This window comes from Gobio gobio, assembly GCF_949357685.1.
Source record: "Gobio gobio genome assembly, chromosome: 4".
Classification (NCBI taxonomy): domain Eukaryota; kingdom Metazoa; phylum Chordata; class Actinopteri; order Cypriniformes; family Gobionidae; genus Gobio; species Gobio gobio.
This window is the reverse complement of record NC_137100.1, coordinates 6,583,086-6,603,837: the sequence shown is the minus strand read 5'-3', so window position 1 is coordinate 6,603,837 and position 20,752 is coordinate 6,583,086. Positions and strand designations below refer to the sequence as shown.

Below are 20,752 nucleotides of genomic sequence, written 5' to 3'. Positions count from 1 at the left end.
ATATATTTTCATAGTTTTGTGCACTTAAAGATTATTAAAAAATATATTGTTCTCACGGATCGATCATATATTTGTTGTCCCTTTACAGAGCTGCACATCACGTTTACAATAAAATATAAATCTTGTAATTTTATATTATTTGTGTAGGCTCATATCATTATTTACATTCATATATAAATTAAAACTGTTTTTCATAAATGTATTTAATAAGAACACAAAGTAATTTGTACCTTTTCATTAACATGTTTAGGGTTTTATGTTTAGTGTTTTATGTTTAGTGTTGGCAAAAACGGTTGTCATTTTTTTGTTGAGGCTGCAGAGGTGTTGTTGGCAACTGATGAATGTAACTAATAAAGTAACTTGTAATCTAACTTAGTTACTTTTAAAATCAAGTAATCTGTAAAGTAACTTAGTTACTTTTAGAAATGAAACCGGTAGAATATTCGGTAGACTTTATCTATTTTTGCCTTGTCTTTTTATCCTCTGAATTTTTCTGGGGACCCCTTAGAACCTTCTGGAGGACAGTTTGAAAACCCCTGTTCTAATGGACGCGAGACAAACTAAACAATCAAATTACACTTCATATAATTTTTTCCCAAAGTTGGTTTGTCATTTTATGCAGTTTTAATCACGCTGATGTCATTTCAAGTGTTTTTTTTTTTTTTTTTTTTTTTTTTAAATAAGTTTGGTTTTAGTTAGTTATTTGATTCTATAAAAACAGGGGGTGTGACGTCATGATTGACAGCTGAGATTGACGGCTTATCTGAGTGAAGTTGTCAGTCACTGATGCACTAACTGACTTTTTTTCTGGATTTTCAGGAGGAGATTGGAGCTTTAGCTTTCATTTCTACATTTCCAAAACTGTTTCAGTTTTCTGTTTCACACCAACATAATGAATTGTTCTGCATCTGCGAGAGTGTGGGCGGGCTTTTGATATTGCTGCTCTACTTCCTGCTCTCTACTGTGCAAACTCGGCCCCAAATCTCAATATGTCAGCACCATATTCAGACCTCCAGAGGCTTCCCTATTCTTCAGCGAAAAATTCTATCCACCTCGCTTATCTTTGGAAGACAAATAAAGATATTAAAAAGATATAGAACTAAGATTTCTGTCCCTCCATTTAAAGTCTATTCACCCCAAACTCTGACACTTAACCATTAAAAAAAAGGATTAAAAATGCAAAATAACTGCAGTTAATTCCAAATTAAAGTATATGGAATGTTTACAAGTAAGCCCCACCCCCGTATCAGTTGCGCCGGGACCAGAACTCGGACATCTTTAGGTTTCAGCTCCATAGAGAAACATTGGAGAATCCGAAGCTCTCATCGGTTTGATGGTGTTTATGCTACAAAAATGGTAAACCGATGTGTCTGGGGTACTGTAACACTGATTCCAGGTATCCGGAGAGGATTTTCTGTTTGTCAAACTCTCACTAAGTTACAATTAAAGTTAGTGAGTCCCTGCTAACATACAAACCGAAATAACTAACTGTTCTCACGTCATGTAACGTTAACAGTGTAGGTCAAAAACACATACATTTCTGTGAGTTTAGACATGTTTAAGATTATCTGCATTATCGGTCTTACTTAGGAGGGACTACTATTTTGATGAGTATTATAGTCTACGGAGCGATACATGTAGTGAAAGGGAGAGCTAGCAGTTTATCAGAGTTGTTTTCAGATACAAAGTTTACAGTTTATTATCACCCCCGAAAAGGCATAATGTCTGTATATGTTTGTTTACTGTGATTGCTGTAATTCGCTGTGTATGTTAATGATAATGCAACGCAGAGAGAGAGTTTGTGAATGAGACGTTAATGCGCACTTCTTATGCTAATTGTTTGTTCAGCTCTTAAGGTGATTTTTTCAAAAAGGACACAATAAACTTAATAAACCATAATTTAAGTTTGGCCATCAATCGGAGGGGGTCCGCTACATTCTGTGTCCAAAAACAATTTGGGATAAGGTTTTCACACTGACACTGTCATTGTAAGACAGTTAGCAACTCACATTTGTTTGTCAGAGTTACCAACAGTAAAACTAAGGGTGGGGGGGGCTTACCGATGGGTCAATTGCATGTTACGTCATGCAATTAATAGAAGGCAGTTATGCACTGCAAGGTCTGTAGTGTAGCAAACAACACACTAGTATTCCATTCTGAACAACAACAAAAAAACAAACGTAAATAATAGAATTTTAAAAAGTCACCTTGTTTGAGTACAACACCATCATTGATGCGTTTGCCATTGACGTATGTTTCCGCTCCAACTAATGGCTCCAAAGTCACCACCACTGCAGACACACACACACACACACACACACACACACACACACAGATATTTATGCTTGAGACGTGATTACATGCGTTTCAACATTTAAAATGGCTTTTTTTGTTATGCCCAAAATATCACTTGTTGTGACAAAATACACCATCTTTAAAACTTTATTGCATTATTTAACTACCATAAAACGTATGGAACTGTATGTGATATTTTATATACAGTACCAGTCAAAAGTTTGGAAACATTACTATTTGTTTTTGAAAGAAGTCTCTTATGCTCATCAAGCCTGCATTTATTTGATAAAAAATACAGAAGAAAAAAAAATTATTAAATTGCAAAAAATATATATTATTACAATTTAAAGCTGCAGTCCATAAGTTGTGCCTCTGTGTCACCATCTCTGTTTGAAGTTATCGGTAATGTTTTGAGGAGCATGTGCAGCTTTGCTGTCAGTCACCGCACCCGTGTGGAAACTGTACTTCGGAAATACAGGACATCCCAATACTTTTGGGAACAAAACAATTGCGCTACCAACGGTGATTAAATCTAACGATCGCTCATATAACATCAAACCGTGCAAATTATTATTATTGTTACACTTATATGTTAACAGCATCAGCTTTACATGACTGTGTATTTAGTGTGTATTAGCGTCTAATCTTTTACTTTTGACTACGGGTGAATCTCCAGTTGTCACTGATGATTGTCGTTTGGATCTTTCTGGATTACAATTCGCCATTAAAATGATGCGTTTATTTATTCCAGCTGCTGTGAGAAAAGGCTATAAATGATCCGCCACCTGCAGCATCCTCACATGTGATCGCCCACTAGCCGGACTCCTCCTTTATGTATACAGACGTGACGTAATGACACAAAGACATGCTCAAATTTCCCGCAGAAATCCACCAGAACCACTCAAATTATAATACATTATTACAAGTTTACTGTTGTGCATGGGGCTAAGGTAAGGAGATAGTTTTGAATACTGACTTTTTGTTTACTTGCTCAAATTGATTTCGGATATTTTTCTATTTTTAATTCGACTGCAGCTTAAACAAATGTTCTATTATAAAATATTTTTCTATTTTAATATACTTTAAAACATTATTCCTGTGATCAAAGCTGAATTTTCAGCATCATTCCTCCAGTCTTCAGTGTCACATGATCCTTCAGAAACCATTCTAACATGATGATTTGATACTCTGTTATTATCAATGTTGGAAGCAGTTCTGCTGCTTAATATTTCTTTTTGGAACTTGTGATACTTTTTTGAGGATTTTTTGATGAATAAAAAAAAGTAAAAAAGAACAGCATTTATTCAAAATAGAAATCTTTTCTAACAATATAAATCTTTACTATAACTTTTTCAATTCAATTTAACACATCCTTGCTGAATAAAAATATGAATTTCTTTCAAAAAAAAAAAAGAAAGAAAGAAAGAAAAATGACTGACCCCAGACTTTTAAACGGTAGTGTGTATTATTACAAAAGATTTCTATTTTAAATAAATGCTGTTCTTTTTTAAATTTGTATTCAAAGAATCCTGAAAATAACCATCATAGGTTATAAAAAATATTAAGCAGCACAATTGTTTCCAACATTGATAATAAACCATCATATTAGAATGATTTCTGAAGGATCATGTGACACTGAAGACTGGAGTAATGATGCTAAAAATTCAGCTTTGATCACAGGAATAAATTACATTTTAAAGTACATTAAAATAGAAAACCATTATTTTAAATTGTAATAATATTTCACAATATTACCGTATTTTTGGTCAAATAAATGCAGGCTTGATGGGCATAAGATACTTCCTTCAAAAACATTAAAATAGTAATGTTTCTAAACTTGTGACCAGTACTATACATGTATCCCTACACTACGGCGTCAAGATTTTTGTATTTTTCTATGTGAATATATCTTAGAAAATAATTACTTCCAGTGATGCAAAGCTGCATTTTCAGCATCATTACTCCAGTCTTCAGTGTCACATGATCCTTCAGAAATCATTCTAATATGATGAAACATTTCTTCTTATGTTGAAAACTGTTGTGCTGCTTAATATTTGTGCAGAAATCATGTTTTTTTTCAGGATTCTTTGATGGTCGAAAGTTCAAGATAACAGCGATATATTGAGTGTCACTTTTGTGTGAATCAGTAAATGTCATGAAAGTCATGTGACTGCTCTCACCCTCGTTATTGTCATTGACTTCACTGCAGAAGACGCAATGCAGCTCCTTTATAAACTGACCGCTAAGACGAATATCCACATCCTCCTGACCAACCCTGCAACACACACACACACACACACAGCCATGAGACACACCGTGCAGTATTTACATAGACACAGATCACTCCTTCAAAAACTCACTGCTCACCTGGTGACTCCATCTTTAATATAATAGATCAGACACTCTGACATCAGAGGATCCTCGTTCAGATTCACCAGGTTGGGCGTCTGGGGAGAAAACACATGCTCAAACACATGGAAGCATTTTGGATCTAATGAAGGACATAGGTGCTAGGATAGTGGAGTATGAGTACAAATCATATTTGTATGTTTTAGAGAAACTTTAAGACTCAAGGTGCGGTCACATTAGCACTATTTCTGCGAAATTTCATGGGCATTTTCTGTTGGGATGTATGAAGCACAGCTCACACAGAAGTCACTTTCAAACCAAGCAGATTTTTGCAAGTCAAATTGAAAAATTCCTGTCAAATTTTTGCAAGTCAAATTTAAAATTCCTAATTGACGCATTCCTATTGAAATGATTGGATTTCGTCTGAGAAATGTGAATGTGACCGCACATTTTGTCAAAGCAGCTGTCAAAGGTGCGTTGTAAACAGTGCAACACAAATGAATATGACTTGACTCACTCTTTTGGGTGAGAAAACACCCACTGTTCCTCCGTCCTCTTTCACAGACACACCCATCTCAGCCAGCAGTGACTCCCTAATGCGTCACAACAGAGAGAAACAGTGTTGGTTTCACATTTGAGTCTCAAAGAGCCAGACAGGCCACTGAGGTTGGAGTCATCTGACTGACATGTAAAGCACACATTGACTATCCAACAAGCTATTAGTTGGTTAAGGCGGCATCTAGTGGTGTGCGATATGTATTTGAAAGTCTCCCTTATGCCTGCTACAGTGCGATTTAGGCAATCCTATAAGATCATTACAAATCACACTGTACGGCATGGATCTAATAAACTTGGTACGACATATATGTAGACTGTACGATGATGACACCTATTGTATAGTAGGCTAGTAAAGAAGAATAAAACGTCACCAGCATGTGCTAGTGGTAAACAAATAGAGCAAGATGAATCGCACGTTGGCAATTGTGGTTATGTGCGCTGGGAAAAAAAAGGAAGCGAAAGAGGAGAGTACAGACGTAGTCATGGCTAGGAAAAAGAGACCAACTTAGCATTCCAATCTTGTAAATGGAGTTTGAGTAGTTTTAAGTTTTAGCGCCATGTCGCGTTGATCAATACGCCATTTTATGTTGCAGTTTTATTGGCTAGTCAGTAGACGTAGGTTGCAGCAGCAAACACACTGATGATGATCATGCTACATTTCTGACACTGTCAGAAAATGATCACAGGCTATCTTTGGTCGCAAGAGCGTATTTTAACCTCTGTACGACGTAGGACCGCCGTTTAGGAACCACGACCACAGAAATCGCCACGATTGGTCCTCTTTTGTCTGGGACAGGCCAAAATCGTACAATGTGTAACGGGCATTACATTTCAGGTCTGGAAGTCTTTTCTAACGAGTGGATGAGTTGAATCAGGTGTGTTAGATTAGGAAGAGCTAGTGTTGGTGTGCCTCCAGGAACAGGATTGGGAAATACTGGTCTACGATAACATCATAATTGTTTTTATTGATGTGCAAAATTTTCAAGTAGGTCGCTTGCTTTGTAAAAACCAAATAAGAACACCTTGACGCAGTGTATTAAATGCAGTTAGAATGCGCCCAAGAGTTTCAAGAGTCTTGTTTTATATTCATAATCAAATTATATAATTAAAGGTGAAGTATGTGAAATTTAGGGGCATCTAGCGGTGAGGTTGTGAATTACAATCACCCAATGCTTACCCCTCCCTTTCCAAGCACATAGAGAAGCTACGGTGGCCGACACAGGACAAAGATTTGGTCGTCAGAGAGAGTAGAAAGTAGCTAGCGCTCTGTAGAGCAGTTTGTCCGTTTAGGGCTACTGTAGAAACATGACGGCGCAAAATGGCGACTTCACTGTAAGGGGACCCGCGGTGTATGAAGATAGAAATGGCTCATTCTAAGGTAATAAAAACATAACGGTTCATTATGTAAGGTCTTTATACACCACTGAAAACAAATATCAGCACGATTGTGAATGCCATGTTGATTTAATAACAGCCGTATAAACAATAAGTTAACATTTTGTTACATTTCTGTTAATATTTCCGTTATTTTGTCAATTAAAATTTCCCAAAGACATCACAGCAGAATTGTTTTTTGTCTCGAAGCAACACCTAGCTTAATTACGGAAGGAATCCGCATTCTGAATGAATCAGTTTAATGAATGATTCACCGACTAAATGAATCAGCTGTTTGAACGTCAATGGCTCAACTCATTAAGACAGTGACTACTGGTGGTTTTAGTTTTATAAAGTATAATTAAACATTTAAATAAATAAATAAAAACATAGCATTTTGCAATTGTATATGCAGTGCAAATGCATTCAAGCCACCTCTGAACTGCATTAAACGATGATGGATTCAAATCCAAAGATGGATTTTGTTGATATGGATTTAATTTGGCAACAGTGTCTTTTTTATTCTAATGGAATTTTCTGATTAAAATGTAAGAATTTGACATTAAAGATGTTACTTCCAGGACTGGACTGAAAATCTGGCATACTGGGCATTTTCCCGGTGGGCCGACGCACTTTGGGGTCGATAGCCTACAAGGTTATTTATATACTTTTTTGCCACGGACTGGCCCATCATGCAAGGACAGCGGCCCATTGGTTTGTCTTCTGAATTGACAGGCCAAAGCAAGAGAGACCTCCCCTCGTCCATATTAGGCGTTGTTTTTTGAGCGCATGGGGAAACTGCAAAAAGTGAATATCCGCACATGTGCTGCCGCTGAAATAAATGATCACATTTTGGGTTGAACTACGTGATCATTTACTCACTCTAATGTCATTACAAACCTGAATGAATTTCTTTCTGTGTAACATATAAGAAAATCATTTGAGTCTGTTTTTTTTTCCTTTTTGGTCCATACAATATTCAATGGTAGCCAAACCAAAATGGTTTGGTTGCCATTCTTTAAAATATCTTCTTTTTGGAACAACTTGAGGGTGAATAAATGATGAAATTCACTTTAATGCATCCTAGCTCAAAATCAGTTCTTTACTGTCAAGTGCATTTCTGTGACAAAAGTGGCATATTAAATTTGTTAACTGCATTTGCAGTAAATTCAATAATATCCATGATTATTTGTCCCCGTCCTAGTTTTATTTATTTACTCGAATTTAAGGCAAAAACATTCACAGGGGAACTCATGGGCCGGATGGGCTGGGTTTGTCCAGGGCCGAATTTTAGCCCCAAGTCCAGCCCTGGATACTTCTAACAATGCTGCTTTGTTTACGGTTTGTATAGCCACATCCTAGCTCTTCCCTTTTTGAAAGATTACTGCCACGTGCTTGTATGAAGACCTAGTGTCGATCATACAGACACAGAACGTGTGTTAGTTGGCCATTGGCTGTAGTCTTTGCAGTGCGTTTAAGCTAAACTTTTCAGCCAAGATGCATGCGACACCATGGTCAGTTTTCGTTGCCACTAGTTCTTGTCAGTTTGGTGTGTCTGGACATTAAAGGGATAGTTCACCCAAAAATAAAAAAATGATTTCATCCGAGGTGTATATGACATTCTTCTTTCAGACGAATACAATCAGAGTTATATTAAAAATGTTCTGGCTTTATAATTGCAGTAATACATGCTCTGTTTTTGAAGTCCATAAAAAATGTATCTGTCCATCAAATAATGTGCTCCACGCGGCTCCGGGGTGTTAATAAAGCGAATCGATGCATTTGTGTAAGAAAAATATCCATATTTAAAAATGTATTTCATTTTTTTCTATGGCTCTGCATCAGCCGTCCCCACGCCATCACTTCCGGCGAATAAGGTCAAAATATCTGCAAAATACCGGCGCGATCATAGAAATATACATAGATTCCTCATTAGTGCCTGCGCGGATCGGTCGAATGAGACATCTACGTATATATATATCTTTGATCGTGCCAGTATTTTGACCTTATTCGCCGGAAGTTTTGGTGCTGGGAATACTAGATGACATTCGTCTGATAAGAAGTAAAATAATAACAAATACTGTTCGGTTTCTCGCAGAAACCGATCGTTTCGTGTCTTAAGACATCAATGTGTCGCCACGAGCCGCATGGTTTAAGAAGGATTCATATGTCTGTGTGTTTTTACTCTCATTGCTCTCATACTCTAAAATATCCCCATTGACATGCATCATACGAGTTATCTTAATTTGTGTTCTACTGAAGAAACAAAGTCACCATCTTGGATGCCCTGGGGGTAAGCAGATAAACATAAAACAATTGTTTTTGGGTGAACTATCCCTTTAACATTTACAAATTACATTCGAATTCAGTTTATTACAACAATTTGTGTTATAAACGGCACATATTTTACTATACTGTGAACACTTCATCGGGTTGTGCCTTTTCTCACCTATCTTGTCGTATCGACTCGGTTTTCCTGAGTTTCTCCTCCCATGTTTCGTTCAGCTCTGCGATCATCTTCTCTGTTTCCTGTTAGATACACAGTGCAACAATGGCAGTCAGACATATTTTACACAATTTTTTTTGTTTGACAATATAAAAAAAATCGAATCAGAAACATTCTACATCTGCTGACATTGGCTTAATTGACATCATCTTTTTGGAGGCTGGTGTAACTGCTGAATTTAGCAAAACATCTGAAATTACAACTCTGTTACCTACTTTTAACGCTAAGCTACTGAATGATGAAAATACGTTCTGATATTTGGCTGTTGTTGGTAGGAAAGTGTCTGTCATGTGTACCTTGAGTCTCTCCACGGCCTCCTCTTTGCTGATGTGCTCAGCAGGACTAGAGGGCGTCACTCCCTCCTCCATTGGTGCATCAGAGGTAGACTGTACATATGGTAGCAAGGGCTGATGGAGCTCACTTGATGCACCTCCCAAGGCGGGACGGCCCGTTTCAGACCCTGAGAGAAAATAAGCATGCAAGTTATTTATTATGGCACATGACTGTGACTATCTACAAAGACAACAAGTAGAGTTTGCATCCTGTGCCCATGCAATCCGATTTCCCTTCCAATACTCATACTTGTAATGTAAAAAACATCTAATTCCTCTAATGAAGAAAAAACACTTTACTTTTGTTCAGTAAGGATACATTAAATTGATCAAAAGTGATAGTAAAGATATAATGTTACAATAGATTTTTATTTCAAATTACTGTTCTTTTGAACTTTCTATTCATCAAAGAATACTAATAAATGTTAGCCTGACAAGCCAGACCCACATCAAGATGTTGAGTCTGGGAACACACCATTGGCAGGGCTCAATCCTAGGGGCGGGATAAACGGATGTCTTTCATATTCCCTCTGCACGCAATAGGATAGCGCTAAAACCAACCAGAGCAACGAAGAAGGTGAAGCGGAGCTAGTTGATAGATTAAACTTTTGCTGTATCCGGTCGGCAAAACTCTGAACACATCTTCCTTTCTTAAGAATGACTTCAGTGCCGTTCTTTGTTCTTTCCTCAAAGAAAAGATTAACTCCAAGTCTTCCAGAGTCACGGCCAAAGCCGATTCGAAAGACTGCTGTTCGCCAGCTTCTTTGTTTACAAGTAGCACGCGCAACTCTGCCTTCATTATGTTAAGCCCAGCCCACCGACTCTATACACGATGTGATTGGCCTGACTAGAGTTTGGTTTTTTCAGCTCGCAAGCCAACGGAGAGTTGCTAGACGCCCTGGCAGCAAATTAGATTTGCTGCCATAGGGTGCGTCTAGATTTCTAGGCTAAATAAATGTATCATGGCTTTCACAAAAATATGAAGCAGCCCAACTGTTTTCAGCATTGATAATAATCAGAAATGTCTATGTGAAAATCTGGTCCTAAATATAGGCGTAAAATAAATTTAAATTTTTTCTACAATCCCAAATAAGAAAAAGTTGGGACAGTATGGAAAACGCAAAAAAAAGAAAAAAAGAAGTGATTTCTAAATTTACTTTGACTTGTATTTCATTGCAGACAATATGAACACAAAATATTTCATGTTTTGTCTGGTCAACTTCATGTCATTTGTAAATATGCATCCTTTCCTGTCATTCAGACCTGCAACACATTTAAAAAAAAGTTGGGACAGTAAAGCATTTACCACTTTGTAATGTTGCCATTCCTTTTCACAACACTTAAAAGACGTTTAGGGACTGAAGACACCAAGTGATGAAGTGTTTCAGGTGTAATTTTGTCCCATTCTTCCTGCAAACAAGTCTTAAGGTGGGCAACAGTACGGGGTCTTCGTTGTCGCATTTTGCGCTTCAAAATGTGCCACACATTCTCTATTGGAGACAGGTCGGGACTGCAGGCAGGCCAGTCAAGTACCCGTACCCTCTTCCTCCGCAGCCAGGACTTTGTAATGTGTGCAGAATGTGGTTTTGCATTGTCTTGTTGAAATATGCATGGACGTCCCTGGAAAAGATGTCTTCTTGAAGGCAGCATATTATGCTCCAAAATCTCTATGTACTTTTCAGCATTAATGGTGCCTTCACAGAAGTGCAAGTTACCTTTGCCAAGGGCACTGACACAACCCCATACCATGACAGACCCTGGCTTTTGGACTTGTTGCTGGTAACAGTCTGGATGATCCTTTTCTTCTTTGGTCCGGAGCACACGGCGTCCATTCCTCCCAAAAAATACCTGAAATACTGATTCATCTGACCACAGTACACGTTTCCACTGTGTGATGGTCCATCCCAGATGCCTCCGAGCCCAGAGAAGTCGACGGCGCTTCGGGACACTGTTAACATAGGGCTTCCTTTTGGCACAGTACAGTTTTAACTGGCATTTGTGGATGTAACTACGTATCGTGGTACTTGACAAAGGTTTGCCAAAGTAGTCCTGAGCCCATGTGGTGATATCGCTTATAGATGAATGACGATTCTTGATGCAGTGCCGCCTGAGGGATCGGAGATCACGGTTGTTCAGCTTAGGCTTGCGCCCTTGTCCTTTACGCACTGAAATTCCTCCAGATTCCTCCAGACTGTTGAATGTGAAATATCCAAATCTCTTCCTATCTTTCTTTGAGGAACATTGTTTTTAAACATTTCAATAATTTTCTCACGTATTTGTTTGCAAACTGGCGATCCTCGGCCCATCTTTGCTCCTAAAGGATTAGACCTTTCTTGGATGCTGCTTTTGTACCAAATCATAATTACAATCACCTGTTGACATTCAAATCACATCATTATTTAACCATTTTACCTCATTACTAGCCCTAAATTGCTCCTGTCCCAACTTTTTTTTAAATGTGTTGCAGGTCTGAATGACAGGAAAGGATGCATATTTACAAATGACATGAAGTTGACCAGACAAAACATGAAATATTTTGTGTTCATATTGTCTGCAATGAAATACAAGTCAAAGTAAATTTAGAAATCACTTCTTTTTTATTTTATTTGCGTTTTCCATACTGTCCCAACTTTTTTTGATTTGGGGTTGTATGATTTTGTGGTGAAATGTGCCTTGAACATGTTTTTGTGAGACAAACCCACATCACTGCATATTGATATTAGGCATACCAAAGATATTCTCTGAAGTGTTATGCCATTTTACAGACCATCTTTAATTTTGCTTTAAAGTCGGCATGGAATCAAAATGGACAATTCTTATATTTTTATGGAATATTGCAATATTTATTATAAATAATTGAATCGGCACACATCAATATATATTTTTTGTAATAGTCATGTGTCCTCGTAATCCTTAAACAAAATAAACGTCCTTCCTTCTTTGCAGCGACATCTCTTTTCTTTTCTGATACGCGTTTACTGATGTCGAGGGCGGGGCAACCTGTCACTCACATGAGATCCACCAATAGCAAACCACAACCATCCAATCAATTCCCCATGGACAAAATCAAGTCCCACCCTAGATCTATTAGCCGTTTCACACAGATGTGTCAAAATAGGGAACAAAAGACTATCACAATCACTTTGTTACACATTACTCGTGTTTATACTTATTTTAGCACTGTCCACTTGTGAACAGACCCTTCTGAGAGCTGTTAATGCCAGGTGTAAATATACCTGAGGCAGTGATGAGGTTGCTGAGTCCCTGAGACAGGAGGAGCTCTTTGAGTCTGTTGACCTCGTCTTTGAGCTCCCGGACGAGACGTGCGTTTGGATCCTCATTTATCACAGCGTTACACTTTATCTGCTTTGCTCTGTCTGCATACCTGTAGTGAGACACGCAGTGCTGGAGCTTAGACGGTGTAAACAGGACAATGTACCTAAAATTCATGCTTAAAAAGAAAGAACTGTGTCTTTACCTGAGAGTACTGAGTGTTTCTTCATAATTAATATCTGCAGGACTCAGAGCAGCAATCATTGCCGTGCGAGAGTTTCCACCTTCAAACATAAACATTGGTGTTTAAAGAGTACACTACTGAACATATCTTTATGTAATCATTAAAGTAAAAAAATAATGCATTAACAAATTCAATTAAAGCGATGTATAGCTTTCAAGTATTTCTCAATGAAACAATATTTGAAGTTTTTCAAGATATTATTTAAGTCAATATAAGACAGTAAAAAATAAATAAATGAAGAGAAGTGGTTCGATATAGCGGTTTGATTAATAATAATAATATAATGGAGGGTGATAGGTGTATAAGGGCTCACTTTTGCCCACCTGTTTATACAGTGCTGTTTAAAAGTATATGGTCGGTAAGATTTAAATTTTTTTTTTGAAAGAAGTCTCTTCTGCTCACCAAGTCTGCATTTATTTGATCAAAAATACAGTAAAAACAGTAATATTATGAAATATTATTACAATTTAAAATATCTGCTATATGTGCTACATCATGCATTCTGAATAGGGCTGGGCGATATGGCCAAAAATCATCATTTAATTTATTGGTTTATAGTTTTGTATAAATAAATAGACACATTTAAAACTGTTTATTTAATTAATGTTGTAAAATGCATATTAATAAAACAATAAACGTTTTATTAACAATAAACAAACATTTTAAATTGCTTTTTAAAAAAGCATTTGGCAAACGCTTTTCTCTCTCTATTTGCCAATTGCCTAATTTTCTTTATCCATTTGTCAATCGAGTTAAAAAATGCCATTGGACAGTACACACGTGGGAGCAACCAATCAACTTTCGCCTCCATTTGAAGAGCCAAACCTTGTAGGTCCAACAATAAATATTTTAGCAATATGTATATTTTAGTCAGAATTATTGCGCTCTTATTCTATTGTGCTTCGTCTGTTTGACACACATGCGCGTGGCGGCACTCGTTCACGGAAGCCTGCATTTTAGCAGAGATTCACTTGCAGAAGGCCCGTCCTCTCCTGACAGCAAAATGGACACGTTTGCATGACTTTCTAACATTTACAGATGGAGAATATACCTGTGAAGCGCAAGTTATGCACTGAGGAAAGCATCACATCTCAAACACATTAAAAAGCAAGAGTCTGTCAGTCAGCACATGTATCTGTCAGAGCGTCTGCTGATTTAAAATATACACGTTAACTATATTGTACCAGTTATTTTGAAGCCCTTAATATAAAGTATGCGTCATATTTAGGACAAATTGGATTATGCACTCTGCATCCGCCGCTATTTTTCAAATAAATATCGCTATAAACGTTATTGCCTTAATACATATAGTTTCTAAAAAAATATAAGCGATATATCATACAAACTCGAAATACCGCCCAGCCCTAATTCTGACCTATTTATTTACACTGTTAAAGAGTTGGATTCTCATGCTAAACATGGGCAAAAATTTTAAAAACGAGTTGGACGTATGACTATTTCTGTGCCAAATACACTCCAGTTTTTTTCGAGTATGGCCCTGTATGACTTCATAAAGGGCAGACTTGCTTGTATGGGCACTTCTCCAATATGAGCGCGTGTGCATGTCAAGCGAAAGCAAGAGCGTGCCCATCAACGAGCTTCGTTCGGGTTATAGGAGCAGTTGGCAGCCCTGTCATTTTGTTTTTAAACCACAAAATCTACAATGTCCCTAAAGACATTGTAAACAACACGAACGTATAGTGAATCGAAAGTTATCCAGGGATAATGCCATGATGTATTTTGTGTGTGTGTGTGTGTGTGCGCCCTCATGTCTATTTAGCTCCGCCCACTGCAAGCCTCCACAAGTTTGGCTGTTTTCGGAAAGAATTGGTACAGCGTATCTGTCTTTTATAAATATGATAAAACTCTTCAGAGATATGAAGGATGCAATACTACTCCATAGATACTCAAGATTAACATGAGACTGGTAGAAACTGTGTGTTATGTACCCTTTAAAAAGAAAATCTTAATGATGCCAAACTTCAGAACAGTAAAGTATTCTGGTTCCACGCACTTTCGGGACATGTTATACTAATTTTCTCTATTCATTTGTATTTCAAGTCAATGACGACAATTTGAATTTTTGGAAAAATACGGAAATTTTCTTAAATCTAAATCTTTTAGAAGACAAACAGCCAATATCTGCATCTCTGTAAGTTACTGGAACCCCTCATGAAAAGCATGCAAGAATTGTACATGATTTTTCTGTTACCATTTAATCTTTTGTTGTGCGTTGTGTTTGTCTTCAGAAGTTAGTTAGAGAAAAGGGAATTGTTTTTAACACAAGATAATGTTTGCCTCTTGGACTGATAGAAAAGTCATGTAATGGATAGCTGGATATCAAATATAATAGACTGGTTTTAGGTGTTAGACCAAATTCTGTGCTAAGTGGGAGGACAAAACAGATCTCCTGATGGGACATTCCTGATGTGTCAACTGGGCTTAACAACACATGACCCAAAACATCTTATTGGTCGATGAGTTTATTTCAGTGACTCTCTAAACGAAAAATAAAATAAAAATACATTCTCTTGTCAGACCAATTTCCCCCCTGGTGTGAGCAGATCTATAGGAATGTATCGTTTCAATTCACAGCCTGTGAATAGGCCTTTAGACAGAAAGACATACCTAGATTTTCTCTCAATAGCCATGTGAGCACAGAATCCCTGTAGGGAATGAAATCAGAGCGTCTCTTCTTTGAGCCGTGCTGTGGAGGGGAAATATATCGTTACTCTTGACAAAGAACTCAACATTTGAGACAAAACACTGAAAGACAAGCGAAGACAAGGAGACGACAGATGGGAAACAAACAGAAATGAAGCAGTGAGAAACTAATGAGTACAAAAAGAAAAATAAGTTCTTACCATGTCTGCCAGTGCTGAGATGACTTTACCCAGTGTCGTCAGAGATTTGTTAATGTTGGCTCCCTCCTAAAAAACAAACAATACTTGTAAATGATCTTTTAATACTAAAATTAAAAGTTAACTCATCTGAAAGTCATTTGTCTAAGCAAAATGTCCAAAACTTTTAGTAATGTTTCTGATTAATGTCCAGTTTAACCCATAATTTAGGCTTGCTGCGCCTATTTAAGTTTGTCATTGCACTGTTTTGTTGAGTTTTGTCATTAAGAATAATGAACCCACCATTCAAGCAACCCGCCCCAAAATTGGCAATAATTCTAAACAGAAAGTAAAGTGTGCACAGCTGCACTGTGCACACTCATTTATGGCTGCACTGTCATTCATTCATTCATTCATTTATTCATGGCCGCACTGTGCACACTCATTTACGGCTGCAGTCATTCATTCATTCATTCATTCATGGCCGCACTGTGCACACTCATTCACGGTGCGTGTCCACTGGTGCGTTTTCAGTTAATTCCTGTGGAAGCCACTTCCATAGGACTTCTTTGAAAACACTCGGTTTGCTCCGCTCCGTTATGAATGCCCAAGCGGCTGTGCGCATTTTACTTTCGGTTTAGAATTCGCAATTGAAAAGCCCCTGCCGGTGTTGTCACACGTCGATTAACCGGTGGGAAACTTTCATTACGTCACATCCCTACCATAATTCAGAGAAAAACTCCCTTCTGCTCATATAGCTCATTCCAATTTCCGCATTTTCAAATGTATACACATATCATATATGCAGCTGCAGAAGACTTTATAGCAATTTCTCTCTCTCTCCACACACACACACGCACGCACGCACGTATGATAAGTTTATGGAGTATTTAAATTTTGACATCCCCTTTGTGCTTCCACTGTATGAAAAAGAGCTGCATGAAAACCTTTCAGACTATCGCCTTCTGAGTTCCACAGAGAATAAAATGGTTTTACAACAATAATAAATGATGACAGTATATTGTTTTTGTTTAAACTCCTTCCTTTAATTCAGAACTAATATGACAAACACACCTTCAACCTCAAGCCTTTGGCTCCAGATGAGTCTGCTCTCTCACTTCCTGCCAGATCAACCAGGCTGATCTTGCTCACCTGAGTGAGTAAAGAAGTGAAACCAGAGTGAGTAAAGAAGAACAAATAGGAGTGTTTTCTAATCTCTTGCACACACCTTCTCAGTGTCCAGGCTGGTCATGTGGTCGTGTCGACGCTGTGTGAAGAGGATGGTGAAGACCGCATGCGAGCGACTGCTGGTCTCGTTCATATTGGTAGCAGCAACCGTCCTTAAAATAACAGAAAAATTATTTTTTAGCTTTTGATCTGATGAATAAAAGTAATCATTGACAGATTAATTGATTATCAAACGAGTGCTTATTTAAACTGAATCATAATCATGTTTGTGTGTATAATAATACCTGGCTTTATTGCCAGTGTCCATGAGATCTGCAATATCACTGTAGTTTGTAACCGCCATTTTGGAGAGGTCTTCTACATAAGGGCCCATTATAGGGTGCTCTCTGACCCTCAAGGACCCTCTGCTTTTTGGGTTCAACAAGTCCCGAACTCGCTCGCAGTAAATCTCCATATATGAAACCTGAAAAACATATAATAGAGAAAATCATATTAAATCTTTTATTGACTAATATAATATATACAGGGAGTGCAGAATTTTTAGGCACGTTGATTTTCTGATCATATTTTTTTTCCAGGCACATTTGACCAATTCCAAACCACAGTAATCCTAATAACTACTACTGATTTAGTATTTAATAATGTATAAGTGATATATAATTGTTCATGAAGGCTGGAAATGAAAAACACCTTATATTCAGGTGTGCAGAATTATTAGGCATGTTTTCTTTTACAGATAAATTGAGCCAAAAAAGAGATTTAACTCAGACTGAAAAGTCAAAAAGTATTAAATGCCCATGAGAAGGATGCAATACTAATGCAATACTAGACATTGCAGTTAAGGCGTGACCATTGGACAGTGAAATGCTCGTTGGGTCAGCAGGATCTGACAAAAACAGGTGGTGAAGAAAAGACACCTGTTAACTGCAAAAGAATGAAGAATTAAGGTGAAGAATTAAGGGTGAAACCATCAGGAACCCTTTAGTCTCCAGCGCCACCATTTTCCAGAGCTGCAACCTACCTGGAGTCTCCAGAAGTGCAAGGTGTCAGGATCTCAGAGACTTCAGTTAGGTAAAGAATCCTAAAAAATGACCCCCACTAGATAAGAATCACAAGCTGAAGTGTTGTAAAATACATGAAGAAGGTTTTTTTATAGGCTTTATGGACAGATAGGTTGAGAGTGACTCTTGAAGGACCAGCAGCACATCCTCTAGTACCACTGTTTGAAGAATTCATCTTCCAGAATCTGGCAGTACGTTTTGGGAGTTCATTTTTAGCCCATCTCTGCAAAACGGACTTCAGGATGGACTAAAATGAACTCCCAAAACGTACTGCCAGATTCTGGAAGATGAATTCTTCAAACAGTGGAGCTAGAGGATGTGGTGCTGGTCCTTCAAGAGTCATTCTCAACCTATCTGTCCATAAAGCCTATAAAAAAACCTTCTTCATGTATTTTACAACACTTCAGCTTGTGATTCTTATCTAGTGGGGGTCATTTTTTAGGATTCTTTACCTAACTGAAGTCTCTGAGATCCTGACACCTTGCACTTCTGGAGACTCCAGGTAGGTTGCAGCTCTGGAAAATGGTGGCGCTGGAGACTAAAGGGTTCCTGATGGTTTCACCCTTAATTCTTCACCTTAATTCTTAATTCTTTTGCGGTTAATAGGTGTCTTTTCTCCGCCACATGTTTTTGTCTGACCCTGCTGACCCAACGAGCATTTCACTGTCCAATGGTCATGCCTTAACTGCAATGTCTAGTATTGCATTAGTATTGCATCCTTCTCATGGGCATTAAATACTTTTTGACTTTTCAGTCTGAGTTAAATCTCTTTTTTGGCTCAATTTATCTGTAAAAGAAAACATGCCTAATAATTCTGCACACCTGAATATAAGGTGATTTTCATTTCCAGCCTTCATGAACAATTATATATCACTTATACATTATTAAATACTAAATCAATAGTAGTTATTAGGATTACTGTGGTTTGGAATTGGTCAAATGTGCCTGGAAAATAAATATGATCAGAAAATCAACGTGCCTAATAATTCTGCACTCCCTGTAGGAGTCGGCTCATTTTATATCAAGAAATTGTTTATTCTTAGATTAATCTGAAGTCATGTGCTTTATGAGTCCATGCATCAATGGATGTCCAAAAAAGTATTCATTTTAAAGTGCCCGTATTATGCTATTTTAAAGGTTCTTTATTTTTATTTCTCCTACAATGTGTTTACATGCATCCAAGGTAAAAAAAAACAAACACTCTTTTTCAAAGTGTCTGAAACAGTTTGATGAAGGATTCAGTCTCTCTAAACCATCCTTTCCGAGAGCCTGCTCTGCTCTGATTGGTCAGATGGCCCACAGTGAGTTGTGATTGGTCGACCGCTTACAGTGCGCTTCGGAAATCAAATGGCCATTACCATATCTGAATTTCAGCTCTGGATCTTACTCAGCACATGAAGCACAGTGATACGAACAGTAACGATGGTGTCAGTTCCTTTAGATGTTAATCAAAGTGGATTTGCTTTGACGACACAAACCAAACTCTTCCAGTCTCAGCAACTAATGTTTGAGGCCGGGTCAAATTAGACACTGTTCACAGGAGGCCAATACTAATAATAATTTGTACATTTACATACACTGTAAAAAAAATGTAGGTCTCCAATTGAACATTTTCTAGTGACCGATCACATCTAAATTTTTCAGTTGGCCAAATTGAATTTCTGTGAATTGATGCAATTTAATCCAATTAAAATTCAAGAAATTCAATTTGGGCAACTAAAAAATGTAGATGTGATCGGTCACTAGAACATTTTCAATTGGAGACCTGATTTTTTTTTTTACAGTGTAGCGCTTTTCTGAGTACAGAGAGAAGGGGAGAATCTCCTCAACCACAACCAATGTGCAGCACCACCTGGATGATGAGACGGCAGCCATATTGTGCCAGAACCAGGGCTCTGAACCGGTTCAAGGAACGAAAACGAAAACGAACGAAATTTTAAGAGGAACAAAAACGAAAACGAAATCAAAATCAATTTGAATCGTTCTGAACAGAAACGTTAATTTGAAATGACCATTAACCGGTTAATAACGTTATTTTATCGTTCTTTTAATATTTTAATTTGGCAGTGACCAATCATGAATTGAGTAGTACGGCATGTGACGTTGACGGATCAAGCGTGAGTGAAATGCCCGCGCACCATCATCTATGAATCTACTAGTACGCGAGTCAGTGCAGAGCACGCATTTACATGCCTCAAGTACATTTCTTTCCCCGCTGAGGTCTACAATGAATGTGCAGGTATTGGAGGACATTCTTTTCGTATGTTTAAATAAGCAGTACGGACTTTAAGCTCAAATAGACTGATCTAGGCTAGTTTATGGATTCCGTTTAAGCCTATCCAAGTAGGCTATCGCATCTATCAAACATTTGTCCTATAGTCTTTCAGATTGCCAATACAGGACAGGTCAATGTTTTCTATATAGACGGTTGATGCTTCGTATTAAATGGTATGTTATATTGCATTAAATGATCAAGCTTTATTAGCTGACTGAATTTGATTATGTGATGCAAGGACGTGTTGCGCAGTGTTTGCTTTGAAATTACCAGTTGACGGTGCATTAAAAGAGCAATGATTATCCAGTTTATTTATTCTTTATTCGTGCAATTTTTAAAAAGTCGTGTTGAAAAAAAGTTATGTACAAAGAATGTTATCACTCTTCTGAAAAGAATTAGGCATAAGATGGCCACTTTCGATTGTCTAACGCTCCATTAAAACAGGTCCGCTGTTTAT

General features: G+C 37.6%; 1 protein-coding gene across 1 annotated transcript in view; it reads right to left on the bottom strand.

The window, feature by feature from the left end:
- Positions 1 to 20,752, bottom strand: part of kif1ca (kinesin family member 1C, a) — an 81,800-nt gene that overhangs the window by 15,825 nt on the left and 45,223 nt on the right. Inside the window, exons 6-18 of the mRNA XM_079814082.1 lie at positions 17,244 to 17,422; positions 17,000 to 17,111; positions 16,846 to 16,923; positions 15,796 to 15,861; positions 15,560 to 15,638; positions 12,893 to 12,971; positions 12,651 to 12,799; positions 9,379 to 9,542; positions 9,026 to 9,105; positions 5,162 to 5,237; positions 4,663 to 4,742; positions 4,476 to 4,570; positions 2,208 to 2,291 (exon numbers count right to left, since the gene is read on the bottom strand). Of these exons, the coding sequence (XP_079670208.1) occupies positions 2,208 to 2,291; positions 4,476 to 4,570; positions 4,663 to 4,742; positions 5,162 to 5,237; positions 9,026 to 9,105; positions 9,379 to 9,542; positions 12,651 to 12,799; positions 12,893 to 12,971; positions 15,560 to 15,638; positions 15,796 to 15,861; positions 16,846 to 16,923; positions 17,000 to 17,111; positions 17,244 to 17,422 (1,321 nt within the window). The remainder of the gene's footprint in view (positions 1 to 2,207; positions 2,292 to 4,475; positions 4,571 to 4,662; positions 4,743 to 5,161; positions 5,238 to 9,025; positions 9,106 to 9,378; positions 9,543 to 12,650; positions 12,800 to 12,892; positions 12,972 to 15,559; positions 15,639 to 15,795; positions 15,862 to 16,845; positions 16,924 to 16,999; positions 17,112 to 17,243; positions 17,423 to 20,752) is intronic.